Source organism: Nannospalax galili, unplaced genomic scaffold, assembly GCF_000622305.1.
Source record: "Nannospalax galili isolate Female #2095 unplaced genomic scaffold, S.galili_v1.0 scaffold686, whole genome shotgun sequence".
In the NCBI taxonomy this organism is placed as follows: Eukaryota; Metazoa; Chordata; class Mammalia; order Rodentia; family Spalacidae; genus Nannospalax; species Nannospalax galili.
The window spans coordinates 538,551-558,930 of NW_008355472.1; the positions used below are offsets into that span (position 1 = coordinate 538,551).

The 20,380-nt window shown below is 45.9% G+C and overlaps 1 protein-coding gene and 1 long non-coding RNA gene across 2 annotated transcripts in view; one reads left to right on the top strand and one right to left on the bottom strand.

The window, feature by feature from the left end:
- LOC108491748 overlaps window positions 1-245 on the bottom strand; it is a 4,686-nt gene extending 4,441 nt beyond the window's left edge. Inside the window, exon 1 of the long non-coding RNA XR_001872907.1 lies at window positions 177-245. This is a non-coding gene — a long non-coding RNA (uncharacterized LOC108491748). The remainder of the gene's footprint in view (window positions 1-176) is intronic.
- A 96-nt stretch (window positions 246-341) lies between these two features.
- Window positions 342-6,997, top strand: Ucp3 (uncoupling protein 3). Its single transcript, XM_008852709.3, has 6 exons — window positions 342-478; window positions 1,002-1,203; window positions 1,385-1,585; window positions 2,462-2,563; window positions 2,984-3,164; window positions 5,876-6,997. Exons 1-6 carry the CDS (start codon window positions 353-355, stop codon window positions 5,988-5,990), a joined length of 927 nt encoding a protein of 308 aa, XP_008850931.1. The 5' UTR covers window positions 342-352; the 3' UTR covers window positions 5,991-6,997.
- The last annotated feature ends 13,383 nt before the right edge of the window (window positions 6,998-20,380 follow it).

The window sequence follows — 20,380 nt, forward strand, 5'->3', positions numbered from 1 at the left end:
TCTCGGGGGCGGGGGGGCCAGAAAGACCCCCTCTCAAAAAAAGAAAAAAAAAAAAAAAAAAAAAAAAAAGACCACCAACAGCCCGGCCTGCCCCCGGTGCAGAGGTGACAAGGATTGCAAGCAGTGAGGGATGGGAAAGTGACCTGATTTTAATAGGCCAAATTCAGGCAGCTTACGTGTGGCAGGCAGTCCCTTGGCTTTTCCTCTTTGAGTGCTGCAAACTTTGAGTGCTGGGGTCCCTGGAAATGGGACAGAGCCAGACAGCCCAGGCTCCCTCCGCTCTCTGGCCTACCTCTTACAGCCTCCTCCCTGTACTGAAGCCAAGTATTGCCAAGCAAGCCCTCCTGGGACCATGGTTGGATTTCAGCCTTCAGAAGTGCCTCCCACAACAGTCGTGAAGTTACTGGGGGCCGGCACAGCAGCCTGCTTTGCCGACCTCCTCACGTACCCGCTGGACACGGCCAAGGTCCGCCTGCAGGTAGGTGCCCTGTGGCCAAGGGCCCTTGTTCACAAGGAAGGAGGGGCTGGTTCTGCACAGCATCAAGCCCATCTGCCAACATGCCCTTCCTCCCACGGAGCCGGGGAAAGGCCACTCACTCCACTGCTTAGAATCCTTCTTTGCCTCCTCACTACACCATCCCTCCAGATCAAAACAATCCAAATGCCTTGGCATGGTATGGCAGGGTTCTTTACTGCTTAGCTCTGCTTTGTAAATCATAGTGTGAAATAAAGGTAAAGAAGGAACAGTATGACCTTGGGTCACTAGCTGTCTATAGTAAAACAGGAAAAGCAAATAAAGCAAACGACCCCTCATAGGTACTCAAAGGAGCCACACCATGTAAACCATTGCTTTGTGAACTGTAAAATGCAGTTTTCACCTTGGTGTGATGGTCATGCTTGTTCTCAAGGCCCAGCCAGGGTGGGTTCAGCCCAGGCAGGGACTCTGTGCATACAGCCCTTCCCTGGCCACCATCTCCTCAGGCCCCGCGGTTGTGCCCCAGATCCAGGGGGAGAACCCAGCAACACAAAGCGTGCAGTACCGCGGTGTGCTGGGCACCATCCTGACCATGGTGCGCACCGAGGGTCCCCGGAGCCCCTACAGCGGCCTGGTGGCGGGCCTGCAGCGCCAGATGAGCTTTGCCTCCATCCGCATCGGCCTCTACGATTCAGTCAAGCAGTTCTACACCCCCAAAGGAGCGGACCGTGAGTGCCAGCACCCCTGGGTACCAAGGGCTGGGCAGGGAGCTCAGCTGGTGCAGGTCAGAGCATCATGGGCATCCAGAAGCTTGTGACAGACCTTGAGATTCTGATAGCCTGTCAGGGATGCTCACAAGTCCGTAGTAAGTTCAAGGTGAGACTCCTCAGCTCTCTCTGCCCTCTCCAGACTCCAACATTGCCGTCCGGATTCTGGCTGGCTGTACCACAGGAGCCATGGCGGTGACCTGTGCCCAGCCCACAGATGTGGTGAAGGTTCGATTTCAAGCCACCATATGCCTGGGGACTGGAGGCGACAGGAAATACAGAGGGACTATGGAAGCATACAGAACCATCGCCAAGGAGGAAGGAGTCAAAGGTCTGTGGAAAGGTAAGATCAGGGACCTTTAGGCAGAGCTTGTCCTTTCTGAGCACTCTGGCAGGGAACCCAGCAAGGTGGGAACTCTCAGGCATGGTATAATAGGGTAAGAACATCCCAAATACAGTATCTCACACACCTGCCACAGCATCTCAAATTCAGTTCAACTTGCTAGCCCTCACCTTGAGTAGCTGCTGTCCTCAGGGGCCAGGCCAGAGATGGGAGAAGCTGGCTCCATCCAGAAAGAAGCTGGCCTCAAAGGCCGAGGTGTGGAGATGGAAGGGGAGGGACTTCAGAGAGCAGAAAGCAGAAACGAGGCACCCAGGAGCACAGCTGTGGCGTGGGGTGCAGTGAGATGTGTGAGGGGACTTCCTTAGGAGTATAAACTTTAGGGTACCCTATGCATCTAGCCCTTGACAAATGCCAGAATCCCTCTTGCATTTGGACCACCATTTGCAAGAATCCTTGCAGGAGAAATGGTGACCCTGTGACGTTTAAGGGCAGGATATCCAATGACAGTGCTGCCTCTGTAGCCCCTTGACAGTCCTCCACCTTTCCCAAACCTGTTTCCCTCCTCAGTGAAGCCTCTCTCCTAGGGCCCTTACAGCACTATAATCTGTGACTGTCTTAAGAGCCCAGCTTACCTCTTTAGATTACAGTGATTGCAGATTACCCTCAAATATAGCCAAAAGTGGGTGTCTCTGTTTGTGAAGATGTAGGGGTTTTAAAACTTGGTAACCCCACCAGGAAAAGTGGGATCTGCTTGGCTGCGGTGGGCTCCCCTGAGACCATTGCTTTGGGGCACTGGGTCCCAAAGCTGAGCCCTTTCAAGCAAGACAACCACTTCTTTGGTTCTCTGTTTGTCAGTCACTGCCACCTTCCTAACAGGGACTTTGCCCAACATCACAAGGAATGCCATTGTCAACTGTGCTGAGATGGTGACCTATGACATCATCAAGGAGAAGCTGCTGGACTCTCACCTGTTCACCGGTGAGGCAATGGGCTCCAGGGAGACAGGGATAGGGACCATCCAGAGGCACCAGGGCTCCAGCAAGAACAGAGAGAGGAGCAATAGCCAGTTCAGGATTGCAATGAGTAGGAAAGAGGCCTGAGTTGGAGGCCAGAGCCCTGAGTTAGCACCCAACTCAGTGTATCTTTAAGTGAAGGCCACTTACCTACTGTGACTTCAGTTTCCCTAAGTAAAGCTGTTGGGCTGGGTGACCTTCTTACTTTTAGATACTCAGTTCTAGTTTGCCAAAACTAATCAAGACCTCAGCCTTAGGCCCTGGGAGACACAGACAATGCTTCCTATGCTGAAGGTCAAGGTTGAGTTGGAGCTGGTGACTGCACATGGAGCCAAGCACACGTCTATTCCATTCCTGGTATTTGTTCTTCCCTTCCTCTCCACAGACAGCTTTCCCTGCCACTTTGTTTCTGCCTTTGGAGCCGGCTTCTGTGCCACAGTGGTGGCCTCCCCAGTAGATGTGGTAAAGACTCGGTATATGAATGCCCCCCCAGGCCGGTACCGTAGCCCCTTGCACTGTATGCTCAAGATGGTGGCCCAGGAAGGCCCCACAGCCTTCTACAAAGGGTAAGCTGACCTCCTGCCTCTAGCACTCCCTCCAGAAAACTTGGCATGCTCTCTCTCTCTCTCTCTCTCTCTCTCTCTCTCTCATTCTTCCCTCCTTCCTTCTTCTTTTCTGCCTTCTCTCATTTTCTTTCTTTCTGACAGGGTCTCATGAATCCTCACCTTGTAGCCAAAGATGACCTTGTTTGAGGATGGCATCCTGATCCTCCCCTGGCTCCACCCCTGAGTACTAGGTTATAGGCACGTACCACCATGCCTGGCTTTGGGGATTCTTATCTTAGGTTCCTACCACAGGTGGCAGTGAACAGTACAGATGTGAATGTCACAGTGAAGTATAAAGAGTTACAGAAGTTTAAAAAAAAAAAAAAGGCTGGAGAATTAGGGAAATCTTGATGAGAAAAGTAGCCTAAGGCTAGGTAAAAGTATTATTTATCTCCAAGCATTTTGGACAGGGGAGACATCCCCCTGCTGCCCTGGCCATCACCACACAGCAGAGGCACCACGTTCACCATACCAGCCCTCAGGGACTCTGTGCCTTTGAAAATACTCTTCCTGTGGGTGGTGGTGCACACCTTTAATCCCAGCACTGGGAGGCAAAGGCAGGTGGATCTCTGTGAGTTCAAGGCAAGCCTCATCTACATAGTGAGTTCCAGGCCAGCTGGGGCCACAGGGAGACCAAAAAGACCAAAAAAAGAAAATACTCTTCCCTCTGCTTATAATGCCTTCCCTTTAAAATTTTTTTAAATATTTATTTTGTGTATTATTATTGTACGTGTGATGTGAATGTATGATATGTATATGAAGGTACATTGTGCCACATGTGTGGAGGTCAGAGGACAACTCTGTGAGGTCGGTTCTCTCCTTCCACCTTTACATGGGTTCCAGGGATGGAACTCAGTCCATCAGGCTTACGTCCTTGGGTGGCAGCAGCTTTACCCACTGAGCCATCCCACCAACCCTATGAATGTCTTTTCCTCACCATCTGCATAATCCAAATCTTAACCACTCCTCTAGACTGGTCCAAATGCTACTCTTCCTGCACACTGCCACATATAAAATTTCTTTCCTCTCCGTGAACCTCAGCAATACCATTTGATTCCATTTTCATGATAATTTCCACTTAATTTCATCCTCATACTAGTGCATAAGTTTGGTTACTTAGTGTCATCCTAATAGCTAAGTCCCTATACACTGAGTCTTGGACTAAGCACTTTACATATGGTAAACAGTAAGACAACCCCATGAACTGGGTAATGGCCCCCACACTGCCTATGGAAGATTCTGCATTTAGGAAAATAGCTTGTCCAAGGTCACAAACTAAAATGGCAGAGCCATGACTCTGAAGCCACAACCCAATGTGGTGCTGCTTGCTCCCACCACAGATGCCTTCAGCACATAGTTTTCTGGTGCTAAATGTTAGGTTGAACCCAGCAAACGAACAGGAGCCATTAGGTCCTTAAGGCTGGGAAGAGCGCACTAACACAGTCACTGGACAGACTATTCTATTGAGTGCCCGTCACTGGTGTCTTCAGCTATAGCCACTTGTCTTTCACTTGGCAAACACTTATTGAACATAACATGTGTGCCAGATCCTGCTCTATGCCTCCCTCCAAGAGTAGCAGACAAGTAAATAGTGTTGATTAAGCAATGATTAATTCTGAGCCTCTGCTGGGTGCTGTCCACCAGTCACTCAGTTAATTCACAGAACAGCCCAATAGGGGAGATGCCACTATTTTCCTCACGTTGTTTTATTTAATTCTTGGTGTTTTGAAACAGGGTCTTATGCAACTCAAGCTGGCCTCAAACTCCTGATCCTCCTGCCTCCATCTCCCTAGTGCTGACATTACCACAACCAGCTTTTATTATCGTGTTAAAAATGAAGAACCTGAAGCTCAGAAATGCCACGTCACTTGTAGACGTTTATGAAGCTAGACGAGCTAGGATTTGAAAAACAGGTCTGACTTTGGAGTTTGGATATATTGTCACAGTGCTGTAGTCTCTGTGAGGGTTCAAGAAAGGCTGTGGCAGTTTGGGTATGGGGGCACAAGCCTGTAATCTCAGCACTCAAGAGGCTGAAGCAGGAGGATTGTCTTGAGTTCAAGGCCAGGCAGGGCTATACAGTAAGATCCTGTCCCAATCCCTACCCCACAAAAGGTAAAGACATACCAAGTTGAGCCCTACAGAGTGAAGAGCAACCCTCCAGATGAGGGAGAGATACGGGACAGTCCAAACAGGGAGAACAGCATGGGTAAAGTCCTAGAAGAGGGCCTGGCATCATCCCAGCCTGCCTTCTCAGGGTGGAGAATCAGGTTGGAATGAGGCCAAAGCCCCAGCATCAGGGTGAGTTGGGTCAGACGATGTGTTTAAACAGTACAGTTGGTAGTTAGCAGTTGTGTGATACTAGCTCTGTGGTTTCAAGACATTAGCCTCTCTGGGCCTCAGTTTCTAACAAAGAAACCTGGCAGCAAGCATGGTTACCACTCAGGCTGTGCAGATTAACCTGACACCGTAACCTGCCTTAACATGTTAGTTTTTTTTTTCTGACTCCAACTTCTGCCTAAATCCCGTCAGCAGAGAAGACAACGGTGGAATGAATCTCAAAAGGCTTGTGACAAGCAGTCCAGGACCCTCAGCACTGAGTTGGCATGGGGAGGGCACAGGTGTATTTGTGCCTCCCAGCCGCTCCTCCTCACACAGTGCTGTTTTCTCCTCAGATTTACCCCCTCATTTCTTCGTCTGGGAGCCTGGAATGTGATGATGTTTGTAACCTATGAGCAACTGAAACGGGCCTTGATGAAAGTCCAGATTCTTCGGGAATCTCCATTTTGAACAGGACAAGCCAGCCACTTGGTACTTTCCATCATAAACCCACTTAAGAATGGAACAAAACCACGGATCTGCACCGGGTGGATCTGTGCCCAGCAGACCCAGCTTCACACATGTTTACAGAATTCTGCACCTGTTGTTGATTCAAGAAACTGAACTATAAGAGGAGGAAAGTTCTGAGCTCAGTGTTTTATCCTAAAGCACCTTTGTTTTGCACTGACATGATGGGAAATAAATTATATTAATTTTTGAAACCTAGGTTGGTTGCCTAACATTTAGGCAAGAGAATACAAAGAAAACCATCTCTTTGGATAAAAGGGAAGTTTGCCAACTTGTATCCCCTGAAAAATAGGATTAGACAATGAATTTAAACATTGGAAGGAGTGGCCCACAGCACAGCTGAAATCAGCTAGGAGCCTCCAGGGACGGTGCAACTGCAACACAAAGCTGGCACTGCAGCCCCACGCTCACACAAGGTTCATCTGTCTGCCTTTGCTGTGAGTCTGCCAAGTGGAATCCATTGGGATTCTGGGAAATGTGAGACAGGAGGAAGAAAGCATTGAACTTGGGCAAAGGAGGCCTGCTGGGCCCACTGAGGACACTGGAGGACAGAGGTCGGCCTCACTCTCCTGTCTGTACAGTAAGTAGCAATCTCTTCCCTGCCTACCTTGCCAGGGAGCATCATGTGAGAAGCCAGGCATGGACGCACTTTAGAAAAGCAATGGCTGCCTACAAGTGTAAACATGAAGACAATGCTTCTGGAGAGATTTTGTCCAGACAGGAATTACCAGCGTGGAAGTTTTGGAAAGATGCAATTATATAATTATAAGGCTGAGCATGGGGACCATGGTTGACTGAAGGAAGCCACAGGAGCCAACTGCCCTCAGCTTCTGCTCTCTAGTAACCTCAAAGGGCTGTGGGTCAGAGAAGAGGCACTGCCTGCCTGGGAGTCCAAAACAGCAGGTCGCAGAATCTTTGGAAAATTGTTATGACTCAATAAAAGAATTCTCACCCTGGGGCTGGAAAGATGGTTCAATGGTTAAGCGGCTGCTCTTGCGCTTACATACATGCAGGCAAAACATACACATAAAATCAAAATAAGGGGGCCAAAGAGATGGCTCAGCAGTTAAGAGCACTGGCTGCTCTTGCAGAGGACCCAGGTTTGATTCCCAGCACCCACATGGCAGCTAACAACCATTCATAACTCTAGTTCCAGGGGATCTGATGCCCTCTTCTGACCTCCATGGGTGGCTGCTACACACAGCTGCAAGAGTTAACTCCATGCCAGGTTCTGGTGTCCTTGAGGGTCTCTTCTCCCGATTATTTTCTCAAGCAGGTGAGTTATCTATAGCACTAAAGGAAATGGGTGGGCGCCACAAACAGTCTCTCTCAATCCAGGAAGTGACCAGTTGATAAGGCTTGAGCAAGGCCAGGCTGCCAATTTAGGGCCAGCTGGCTGCTTTAAGGGATTTATGGCTTTCCCTAACGAGGCTGTGTCTCTTCTGCAGTTCATACATTCTATCACCCCACCACCACCACCACCACCACCACACACACACACACACACACACAGTTTACTTTTGGATCTGGGGATGTAGTTCAGTGGCAAAGCACTTGTCTAGCATGTGCAAAGCCCTCAGTCTGATCCCCAGCAGCATATGTTTACTCTAGAAGTATGCTTTAAGAAGAGAGCACAAGAGATCTAGGTGTTTGTGTATGAGAAGAGTTCCTAGCTAGGAAAAATCTGAGGGAAAATGTTCCAGGAAAGGAGAAACATAGGTCCAGAGGCCTAAGAATTGGAATGAACATGATCCATTGCAAGAATAAAGAGAACACAATATAGTCAACAGCCTAGGACCTGTGTGTCTGGGTCAGAGGGAGTGGAGCCATAGATGTGATAGTATTCATGTATTCATTCATCAAACATGAAAGAAATGTGCCAGAGGCTGAGAAGTCAGAGGACAGCAAATTGTTGAGAAAATTCAGTTGGGGCAGGGGAGATGGCTCAGTGCTCCTGCTGTTCTTGCTCAGGACCAGGTTTTGTTCTCACCACCCACATGGCAGCTTACAATTGTCTGTAACTCAAATTCAGAGACTCTGACATCCTCTTCTGGACTCCATGGGCAGTGCATGTACATGCTGCATTTACAAGCAAGCAAAATATACAAAATGAAAATGAAATCTTTTTTTTAATCTGGCAGAGAAGTGAAGGGAAAAAAAAGATATTGTAGAAGAAAGGCCACAGGGTTTCTTTCAGATCACACACAGTAAAAGAGGAAAAGTGGGAACTTAGAGGAACAGATGGTAGATGCAAATTTCTGAAGTAAATGTTGCAGAATAATGCATTCAGGTAGGAGGGATCATTCTAGAAACGTAGAAGTAAAGTCTCAAAGGTTAAAAAAGTTAAATTTGGTCATGGTTGTGCACGCCTTTAATCCCAGCACTCAAGAGGCAGAGGCAGGCAGATCTCTGTGAGTTCGAGACCAACCTGGTCTACATAGTGAGTTCCAGGACAGCTGGGGCTACAGGGAGACCAGAACATATCATCACCCCCAGCTTTTGATATGGGTTCTAGGGATCTGAACTCAGGACCTCATATTGCCCAACAGACAGTTTGAGCTATCTTCCCAGCCCTGAAAGTCTTTTTCCTTAGAATATGATTTAATAAAGACACCTGAAGCTCTGCTGTACCCCTGACACTGTTCTCTGGTCTCTGACAGACTGTCAAACACAGGGAAGGCAGAGTGTTCTGAAATGTAAGGTGTCAGGCCTTCCACAGGCTTCTCCCAACTGTCCAAGGACCTTAGAACCCTAAACACAATGTCCCATATGCTATACAAATACTCACACATGGGGGCTGGAGAGATGGCTCAGCAGTTAAGAATACTTGTTGTTCTTCCAGAGGACCCAGGTTCAATTCCCAGAACCCACATGGCAGCTAATAACCATCCTTAACTCCAGTTCCAGGGGATCCAATGCCCTCTTCTGGCCTCCACAGGCTTTGTACATTGGTATACTTACATACATGCAGGCAATACATTCATAGACATAAAATAAAAATAATAAACAAGGAACTGGGCATGGTGGCACACACCTTTAGACCCAGCACTCAGGAGGCAGAGGCAGGAAGATCTCTGTGAGTTCAAAGCCAGCCTGGTCTACATAGTGAGTTCCAGGCCAGCTGGGGCTACAAGGAGACCCTGTCTCAAAAAGACAAAAGATACACAGCAAGCTGACAAGCAACCTATGATAGGGTCTCAGAAGTTATAGAAAAAATATATATAGCAGGTGATCTACATTTGCACAAATAGGTATGACACCAAAATACACATAGTAAGCCAGGCATGTGGTACATGCATATAAACCCAGTACTGGGGAGGTGGAGGCAAGAGGATCAGGAGTTCAAAGCCAGCTTTGCCTACATATTGAGTTTGAGGTCAGTTTGGGCTACATGAGACCCAGCCTCAAAAATAAATAAATAAATGCACATAGTTTTAGAAACATAAATTCAAATGCTTTGAGGAACTACTACAGTTGAGCTGATCTTTCTTATGTTGTACCTTTAACTTATTGGCTATTATGGTAAAGGGCCTGAGAACAACATCATTTTCTTATTATAATAGGATTGTGGAGAATCTTTTATTATTTACATGGAAGGGAGGGACACAGACATGCCACAATCCATATGTGGAGGTCAGAGGACAACTCTGTGGAGTTGGTTCTCTCCTTCCACATATGTGAGTTCTAGGGATCGAACTCAGGTCATCAGACTTTGCGGCAAGTATTTTACCTGCTGAGCCATCTTTCTAGCCCCCAAAGAACATTTTGAACAATAAGAAAAGTTACAATGCATTGCCAGTTTTACTAGGGCTGGTGTCTCAGCCACTACAAGACATAACTACATTGATCTCATGAATCAGTGTAAAGAAAAAGGTTTTCTTTTTGAAATTTGAAGAATGGTCATATATTGTTCATCTCCTACCAATATAGCCAGATGGTAGAAATGTCCACAGAGGTTTTGTGAGTGACATAAGTTAGATCACAAAGGTAATATAGAGGTATGCACTTCACCTGAGAAATATATTGATGAGATCATTGATTCTGGTCCTCGTCTTTGGATCACTAGACTACAGTGTGGTACATAGTTTATATAATAAAGAATTATTTATTTGGATGTATCAGCATCTTAGGGCCATTTTATTTTCTTGCAAGTTTTGTCATGGATCAAGGGCTCAGTGATTACCTCAGTGTTTCCTCAGTAGATGAGTAGGTCAGTGTAGCAGTGCTTTTCCAAGAGTGCTTCAGATAGACATCCCAGATCAGGAAAGATGTTCTGTATTGCTGAGTTCCCCCAATGAGAAGAAACACAAACCAGGAGTAGTGATGCCCACCTGTAATCCCCGCACTCGTGGGCAGAAGCAGGAGGATTGAGAGTTTGAGGCTAGCTGGGCTATATAGGGAGATTCTGTCTCTAAATGAATAAATGAATAAATAAATTTGGACCAACATCATTCATCACTGCAAGATGTCCACCTATAAACAGATCTAAAAGTATCCACAGAAGAGGTTCTCTTTAGAGGGTGGTGAGGAAGGGAGGAGTCCAGGAGAAAGCTTTGCAGCTGCCAATGCTCATCTAGATAGTGGAGGTTCAGCTGACACCTCCGTATTGGCAGCGTATCTACAGGATAAACAAAGCATATTGCTTTCCTTTCTGAAAGCGTCTCCGTCTGCAGCCCAGGCTGCCCTTCAACTCATGATATTCCTGCCTCAGTCTTTCAAAGGCCAGATTATAGGTGTGCACTATGCCATTGCTTTCCTATGTGACTCAACTGATAGAAAACCTTTCATCAAAAAGCAGCAAATTCAACTGTCTGAGCCACATCCTAAGAACTAGAAAAGGTTCAAAGCACTAGTAAAGGAAAATTTTGATCTAGCGCCTTCTCTGAGAAGCAAAATTCCATCTCTGCATGACAATAGCAATATGGCTGTGCAAGTGAGAATATTTAACTACAGTTTTCTTCTGAGTCTCCTGCACTGTGAAGGCTTTCTTGGTTTGGACCCTGGGCCCTGCAGAGGTGTTCTAAACAAAAGTTAAACCCCAGGGCTGGAGAGATGGTTCAGTGTTTAAGAGCACTGGCTGCTCTTGCAGAAGACCTGGATTCACTTCCCAGCACCCACATGGCAGCCAACAACCATCTATAACTCCAGTTCCAGAGGCTCTGACTCCGTCTTCTGACCTCTGCGGGCATTGCGTAATATAGGTACGCTTAAAAAAATTCAGGGAACACCCATACTCATGAAATTTAAAAAAAAAAAAAAAAAAACAATCTAAGGGGCTGGAGAGATGGCTCAGTGGTTAAGAGCACAGACTGCTCTTGCAGAGGACCCGGGTTCAATTCTCAGCACCCACATGGTGGCTACGATCCGTCCTTAACTCCAGATCCAGGGGAATCTGAAGCCCTCCTCTGACCTCCTCGGCATTGCACAACACGGGTGCACTCACATGCATGCAGGCAATACACTCATATGGCTCAGCAATTAAGAACACTGTCTGTTCTTGCAGAAGACCTGGGCTCGAATCCCAGCACCCACATGGCAGCTAACAACTGTCTGTAACTCCAGTTCTAGATGATTCGACAGCCTCTTCTATCCTCTGTGGGCACTGCATGACACGGGTGCACTTACCAACATGCAGGCATAACACTCATACACATAAAAAAATAGTAATAAAATATTTTTTAAAAAATAGGCAGGGCGTAGGGAGGCAGAGGCAGGCAGATCTCTGTGAGTTCAAGGCCAGCCTGGTCTACATAGTAAGTTCCAGGCCAGCTGGGGCTACAGAGAGGCCCTGTCTCAAAAGACAAAAAAACAAAAAAAAATTTTTAAATTTGTTACATAGTGCACACCCCCCCACACACATACACACAGATTGCTCATTCTTTTCCATGACTTCTCTCACCAGAACAGGACTCCTTCATGTGTCATTATGCAAGAGTCATATCCAGAGGTCAGAGTCCTATACATTTTATTGTCCAAAGGTAGAAAACTTTGGTCTAACAGACACATCAGACACATTGTAGGGTTATCATTATTATTTATTATAGTGTATAAATGTATTATTAAATATACTACTAAATATCATACATAGTATATTATCCTGGGAGTCATGATTCTGTAGTAATTCCTACTTCAGATATGCTCACAGGAGTGAATCATGGGAGAAACCCTTTTGATCTGCTGAAACACATCAACATTGCAGATGGTAAGGAACACAGTCAGCCCACAGCATCTTCAGTGGCTGTGTGAGCTGCAGGTGCACACTTCCGGTTAACTTGTAAACAGAAAGGCCAGAGCCGCTTCAGATGAGAAAGGGGAACCAGATCTGACTGCTGCTTAGAGCAAAGGAGAGGTCGGTCATTTGAAATGGTCAATGAGTGGGCAGCTACAATTGACATGCTGCCTCAACACAAACAGACCAGGGTTCTCTTGAACTGTGCAGTGGAAAGCCCTGCTTAGCTCCAAATTGTTTTGTTTTTTGGTTTGGGTTTTATGTTACAGGTTCTCACTATGTGACCCACGTCAGTCTGGAACTCATGATCCTCCTACCTCAGCTTCCGGAGTTCTGGGATTTCAGGTATGCACCACCATGCCTGGCTGTGTTTAGCTCTGGAAAAAAATTGAAAAAATTGAGAACACTGCTCCACATAACCTATGCAGAAAGGCCTTATAAAACCTACATTTCGTCAGAAGAGTCTCCATGGACTTAACATTGTTCTCTCATTCTAAGAAGGCGCTGCATGCCTGGCTATTCACAATGAGACCAGTATTTCAAGTTTTCTTTATTTACCAATTTCAGTTCCACATACATGAGTATAGCATGTAGAGGTGGCATCTTATCAGAATGGAGGCAGCTGCCTTCCTCACTTTCCATTTTACTTGCAATACTTGTTATATAATTTGCTATTTCACACTTTGTATTTTTCTTTCTTTTTTCTTTTTTCTTTTTTTTTTTTTTTTGGTGTTTTTGAGACAGGGTATCCCTGTAGCCCCAGCTGGCTGAACTCGCTATGTAGACCAGGCTGGCCTTCAACTCACAGAGATCTGCCTGCCTCTGCCTCCCGAGTGCTGGGATTAAAGGCATGTGCCACCAGGCCCAGCTGATATTTTTCTTTCTTGAAGTTAGCTTTATCTTGCCAGTAAACAGAAAGCAATCTGATGGTGCGGAATAATTGTACTTTATGTTCAGATTTTATAGAACATAGCCTGGAAACATTTAGTATTGTCTAGAATCTTGGTCGTTATGATGACACACCCAAATATGACAAAGACCTTTTACTACTACTAAGCCCTGTTTTAACGGTTTGCTTTTTTTTTTTGTTTTGAGACCAGGTTGACCTCAAACTCACTGTGTAATCCAGGATGAACTTAAGTCCTTTTTTTGTTAATTTTTTTGATTTATTTATTTTTAATTTTCTGGTCTTTTTGACACAGAGTCTCCTGTAGCCCCTGTAGCCCCAGCTGGCCTGGAACTCACTATGGAAGCCAGGCTAGCCTCAAACTCACAGAGAGCCATCTGCCTCTGCCTCTGCCTCCCAAGTGGTGGGATTAAAGGCATGTGTTACCATGCCCAGCTGATTTATTTTTATTTTATGTGTATGAGTGTTATGCCTGCACATATATAAGTATACCTGTGTCTTATAATGCCTGTGGACATCAGAAGAGAATGTCAGATTCCCTGGAACTAGTTACCTATGGTTGGTTGTTAGCCTCCATGTGGGTGCTGGGAATTGAACCCCAGTCTTCTGCAAGAGCAGCCTGTGCTCTTAACTGCTTAGTCATCTCTCCAGCCCTGAACTTAAACTCTTTATCCTTCTACCTCCACCTCCCAAGTGCTGGGATCACAGACATACTAGCACTCCAGGTAAAACCCTGTATTTTGATCCTTAATCGATGAATGTTTTATAAATCTACAGATAAATTTTATAGGCTTTATGATGACTATTAGCATTTATAAACAGCCATTGTGACTATTTTAATGATCTTATTCATTAATTAAATGTATATCTTTGGTCAGGTGTGGTGGTGCACGCATTTAATCCTAGTACTTGGGAGGCAGAGGCAGGCAGATCTCTGTGAGTTCAAGGCTAGCCTGGTCTACATAGTAAGTTCCAGCCCAGCTGGGGCTACAGGGAGACCCTGTCTCAAAAAAGCCAAAAAAGAAAAAAAGTGTATCTTTGTGTGTTGGTGTATGCAGGTGTTCATGTATGTGCAAGTGCGTACTTACCTATGTGTGTACATGCAGAGGCTAGAGATCTATGATGGATACCTTCCTCTATTCCTCTCCACCTTAATTTTTGAGACAGGGTCTCTCACTAATGGAGCCCTTCGTTTTAGCTAGACTGGCATGCGAGGTAGCTTCAGTTGTCAACTTGACACACCTGGTTAGAGGGAGCCTCAATTTGGGAATTTCCTCCATCGGACAGGCCTGTGGTGATGTCTGTTAGGTATTTTCCTGATTGTTGAGTGATATGGGAGGGCCCAGCCCCTGTGGGCAGTGCTACCCCTGGGCAGGTGGTCCTGTATTATATAAGAAAACAAGCTGAACATGGGCCAGGGGAGCAAGCCAGTAAGCAGCACTCCATGGTCTGTGTTCCAGGTTCCTGCCCTGAGTTCCTGCCTTAGCTTCCTTTGATGAACTGTGCTGTAAGCCAAATAAACACTTTTCTCCTCAAGTTGGTATTGGTCAGAGTGTTTTGTCACAGCAAAAGAGAAACAAACTAGAATAACTGGCCAGTCAGTGAGCACCTGAGATCTGCCTGCCTTTGCCACCCCAGGGTTAAGTATATATTTTAATGTTTTAGGTTGCTTTGTTTTTTGAGACAATACCTCTTATGTAACCCAGTTTGGCCTCCAACTCACAATCCTCCTGCCTCAGTATCCTCAATGCTGAGTCCATAGACAAGTGCCACAACTCCTGCTATTAGGGATTTTTGTCTTATTTGTCCCATATCTGAGGCTCCTAAAACACAGCAATAATTTCAATAATCCATGTGAGGAAAGAGCAGATGGGATGTCACCTTGTCATCAAGGACCTCTGTGACCACACTGGTTAATCAGCTGTCTCTTATTTCCTTTTCCTGGCTTATTTTCCTTCCTGATGCTTATCACCACATCCGGTGTATTTGTTTATTGTCCCTCCCTTATTGGGAGTGGAAGAGAAGGAGGCATATGTAAATAAACATTACAGAACCAATTAATTTTCTGTATTTTTTAGTTTATTTTTTAAATATTTTATCTATTATTTTTATTTTATATGTATGAGTGTATTGCTTACGTATGGGTAGGTCCACCTGTGTTGTGCAGTGCCCACAGAGGTCAGAAGAAGGAGTCAGATCCCCTGGAACTGGAGTTACAGATGGTTGTTAGCCACCATATGGGTGCTGGGAATCAAACCCAGGTCCTCTGCAAGAGCAGTCAGTGCTCTTAACTGCTGAGCCATCTCTCCAGCCCCTGTATTTTATTATTTTATGTGTATGAGTGTATTGCTTACGTATGGGTAGGTCCACCTGTGTTGTGCAGTGCCCACAGAGGTCAGAAGAAGGAGTCAGATCCCCTGGAACTGGAGTTACAGACGGTTGTTAGCCACCATGTGGGTGCTGGGAACCAAACCCAGGTCCTCTTAACTGCTGTCCCAAAGTTAATTTCTTGAACAAAAGTTTGGATCACTCTAGCAACCAGGTTTCCAGGTACCCAATGGTGTCAAGATGGCAGGGATGGCCCGTTTGTAACAGAGCTATGTTGGAACTATCTGATGACCTGCAGGTTGTTTTGTTTTGAGACAGGCACCCCTGCAAGAGTTGGGGTCTGACAGCCAAGGCTGGATTTCTGTAGCATCTCCTTCACTGCTGGCACTTTTCCTCTTAATTTTGTTACATTTTAGGAGAAAAATGGAAAGAAATTTAACTCTGTATGTGAAAAGATGTAAAAAGATCTCCTTCCTTGGTAACTAAGTAGCAAAAGTACAAAGCAGTAAGCATGCACTATGGAGAGGTATGGGACTATAAGTGCGGGGTTGGGGGCTACTACAGATTGTGAGTATACTTGAACTTGTTGAAGGTATGCAATGCAAATTAACAGTTATGTATCCTTGTTTCCCTTTCCTTTGTTATGTATAATTTAACCTTGTTTTAGAAGATCCTAACTGAGACTATAATCTCTGACATGAGAAATTCCAGGAAACTTTTAACTGATTTAGAATTTTTTGTGGCCAGGCTATGAGAGAGAGAGAGAGAGAGAGAGAGAGAGAGAGAGAGAGAGAGTTTGTGGTTATGCATGCCAGTGCAAAAGCTCATGGGAGGCCAAAGCATGTGTCTATTTCTTTCCATGCTACTGCCTTGAGACAGGATCTCTCAACGAAGCAGAAGCAGTTTTGGCTAGGATGGCTGGCCAGCAAGCTCTCTCAGGATCCAGCTGTCTTGTCCCTCAGTGCTGGGTTTATAAACACGTGCAACCATACCTAGCTTGTTACATGGCTGCTGGGATTCAAACTCAGGTACTCAAGCTTGCAGAGCAAGCTCTCTTGCCCACTGAGCCATCTCCCCAGCCCTGCCTCCCTGACCCCTGCGCCAGGTTTAAATTCAGTAGTATGTAAGATATTCACAGAGTTGCAACCATCATCACAATCAATTCACATTAATTCATGAAAATATGCATCTTTTAAACTCTTGTTTGGTCAGTTTTCTTTAATAGTTTTTTTAGTGCATTGCAAGGGAGCAGTGGGCTCAGCAGTAACTAGAATACTGTCTGCCTTGTTGGACCAGTTTAGCAGTTGAACTATGGGATTTCTTATTTACCAATGAAGATTTATCTTAAAATTTGAATCTAATCTTGCTTAAATTCTGCCGGGCTATATATTGCCCTTTCAGCATACACACACACACACCACACACTTTAAGACACACACACCACACACTTTTAAGAGACCGACCAAAAGAAAATAGAACAACCTCACACAAGACATGGCAGTTAGAAAAAGAATCTCAATTTCATCTCTCAAAAGTAGGTTTAAAATAATCATAGTCCAATTTTTGCCAGGCAGGTGGTACACGTCTGTAATCCCAGCATTTGGGAGTCTGAGGTGAGACACTTGCCTTAAATTCAAGACCAGCCTGGGATATACAGTGAGATCTTGTCCTAAGGGAAAAAAAATTAAATAACTTTAAATCAGCTGTAATGGCATACATCTGTAATCCCAGCACTTGGAAGGTTGAAACAGCAGGATCATAAGTTCAAGGTCAGCTAGAGATACATACTAGGACATGGGTTTTTAGAAAATTTAACTTTGCAGGGTATGGTGGTGCCCACCTTTATTCGTAGCACTTGGGAGACAGAGGCAGGCAGATCTCTGTGCGTTCAAGGCCAGCCTGGTCTACATAGTGAGTTCCAGGCCAGCTGGAGCTACAGGGAGACCCTAACTCAAAAAAAAAAAAAAAAAAAAAAAATCAACTTTGTTCACCTTTATCTTTGTTTGAGACAGGGTCTCCCTGTGTAGCCTGAGTGGGCTTATAAATATGTACACCAGGCTGGCCTCAAACTCATAATCTACCTCAGTGCTGTGATTAAAGGCATGTGCCACCATGCTTAGCCTTTTTTTTTTTTTTTTGTAATTTTTTTTATGTGTATGAGTGTTTTGGTTGCATGTATGCATACACCATATTTGTGCAATGACCTCAGATACCAGAAGAGGGTGTCAGATCCCTTAGGACTGGAGTTAAGGACAGTTGTTAGCAGCCATGTGGGTGTTGGGAACAGAACCCTGGTCCTCTACAAGAGCAGCCAGTGCTCTTAACCACTGAGCCATCTCTTCAGCTCTGGAAATGTTTAACTTTTTGTCATGCTGAAAATACCTGTTATTTTCAATTTTCTGTTATTTGTGTCTCCCACCATCCAATCTTTAGTATTTCTTTTTTTAAAACTTTTTTTTTTTTTTAATTTTATGTGTATGAGTGTGTTGCCTGATTGTGAGTGCACCCATGTCTTGCAATGCTGCGGAGGTCAGAAGAGGGCTTTGGATTCCCCTGGAACTGGAGTTAAGGATGGTTTGTAGCTGCCATGTGGGTGCTGGGAATTGAACCCAGGTCCTCTGCAAGAGCAGTCAGTGCTCTTAACCACGGAACCATCTCTCCAGCCTCCTAATCTTTAGTATTTCAAACACAGTTTATATGTAAATATTTTGAAATTCCAAAACTGTAAGCAAAGAGGATGATTTTATGGAATGATATTAAAACTATGTAATATGTGGAATCTTATTATTGGCACATTATACGTACAAACTGCTGTATATGCAATCACATGAAATAGATGTGAAATAAATTTGCAAAATGCACTTATCTGCACCCATAAATTCTCTAGTTTGCTCATAGGACAACTTGTAGCTTGCTTGCTTGTAGTTGCTTGCTAAAAAGAAATTTCCAAATGTAGAGAATCTATGACAATGTTCTGATTTGCCTGGCTCAAACAAAATTTTAACATCTCATCATTTGTTTGTTTGTAGACATTTCCTCCATGTAGCCAAGACTGGCCTTAAAGGTGCACTTCTCCTGCCTGTCTTCTGGGGCTGGGATCTCAGACAGGTGCCACCATTCCCAGCTTTCCTTTTAAGTGTCTACACATTATCCCTTTGGCAATTTATTGGAGTTTTACAGAAAGATAAGCTCAGGGATGGTAAGAAGTCTCCAGAATCCAGATTCTTCCTTGTTTTAGCAAACAAGACGATTGACTGGCTGACCTTTGGACCCATCCCTTTCTTCGCCTCCTCCTCCTTCTCCTCCTCCTCCTCTTCCTCCTCCTCCTCCTTCTTCTTCTTCTTTTTTTTGTCTTTTTGAGGCAGGGTCTCCCTGTAGCCCCAGCTGTCCTGGAACTCACTATGCCATCCCTATCTTCTATCTCAATAGAGACCACTTACAAGTTGCACAGTCTCCAATACAAATTCACCAAGCATCCTGGCAATCTGTTCCACACAGCCAGAGGCAAAAGCAGATCAGCCAGATGATAGGAGATGTCCGCCACAGTGCCAGAAGTTATTTTCCTCCTTGTCCTCTGTTTGCCCCATTTATGCCAAGGCCAATCACAGTGAATTTTTAGATCCTGCTGTAGCTATCTAGTCCATCTCCACTCTGGTCCTCTCAGTGGCTCACTGACAATTCCTTCTGTTTGTGGATGGTCAGAAAAATACATATATGGCTCTACACTGACCAGGGTTTGAGCCACCTGATCACTTCTGTGTGACATTAGGCAAATGATTTAATCTCTTTGGGACTCTGTTTCCTGTTCTGAAAAATAAAAGTTAACACTGCTGGAGAGATGGCCTAGCAGTTAAGAGCACTGGCTGCTCTTGCAGAGGACAGGAAGTTCAGTTCCCAGCACCCAAATGGCCCTAACAACCATCTCTAACTGCAGTTCCAGGGGATCCTACACCCTCTTCTGCCTCCACAGACATTGCATGCATGGGTGCACTAACATAAAAGTAAGCCAAACACAAACAAACATGAGGATTAACAGGGGCCTCGAAGGTTATATGAAGTACCCTCAACTGATGCATAAGTGGACTCACCAAGTGTTCACTCAACTCCATCCTCCCACTGCACTTTCCACAATTCACTTTGCACAGCACCCCAAATCCCAGCTAGTAAGTCTCTACTACACTATGTAAGGGCAAGCCCTGGGTGGAGCTTCTTGCTCCAGGGCCTTACAGGATGAGCTGGGGAAAGGGTTCTAAGCCTAGATCTAATCCTTAAAAACAGGCCCGTGAGGCAAACAAGGTAAAAAACAAAAGAAGAAAAGGGCAGAGGGTTCAAAAGTAAGAACGGAGTCCAAAGTCAAACATACTTCCTTCTCCTGCTCCCCAAAGCATATTTGCTCGGGCCATGCGGCCCAAGTGTTGGGTTATTTTCGTGTCCGTCACCCCGACATGGCCATCGCAAGCTGGGGTCGGTTCCCCCTCCCGTCATCCCTGGGCTGCGCCATCACCCCCACATGGCCATCCCAACCGTGAGCTGAGGTCTGGTCCCCCTCCTGTCACCCCAGGGCGGCCACACAGCCGGCCTTCTTTGGGGCCCCGGCCTGGCTGCCTTCTGTGCACGGAGGGGTAGTTGAGGCTTGGCGCGGTCGCCCCACCCCCGCCGGTGGAGTCCCGGATCCCCCAGGGCAGGGCGGGCGCCGCAGGGCGGGAAACCAGCCTCGCCCGGCGCCTCCGCCTACAGTATGCAGCCCGCGTTCCTTCCCGCCGGGGAGCCCAAGCTCCGCCCCGCCAGCAAGTGGCTGGTAGGGCGAGGGGGTCCCCCAGGGCCGAGTGCACCCCACCCCTGAAAGGAGCCCGGCGCCGGGGCAGGAGA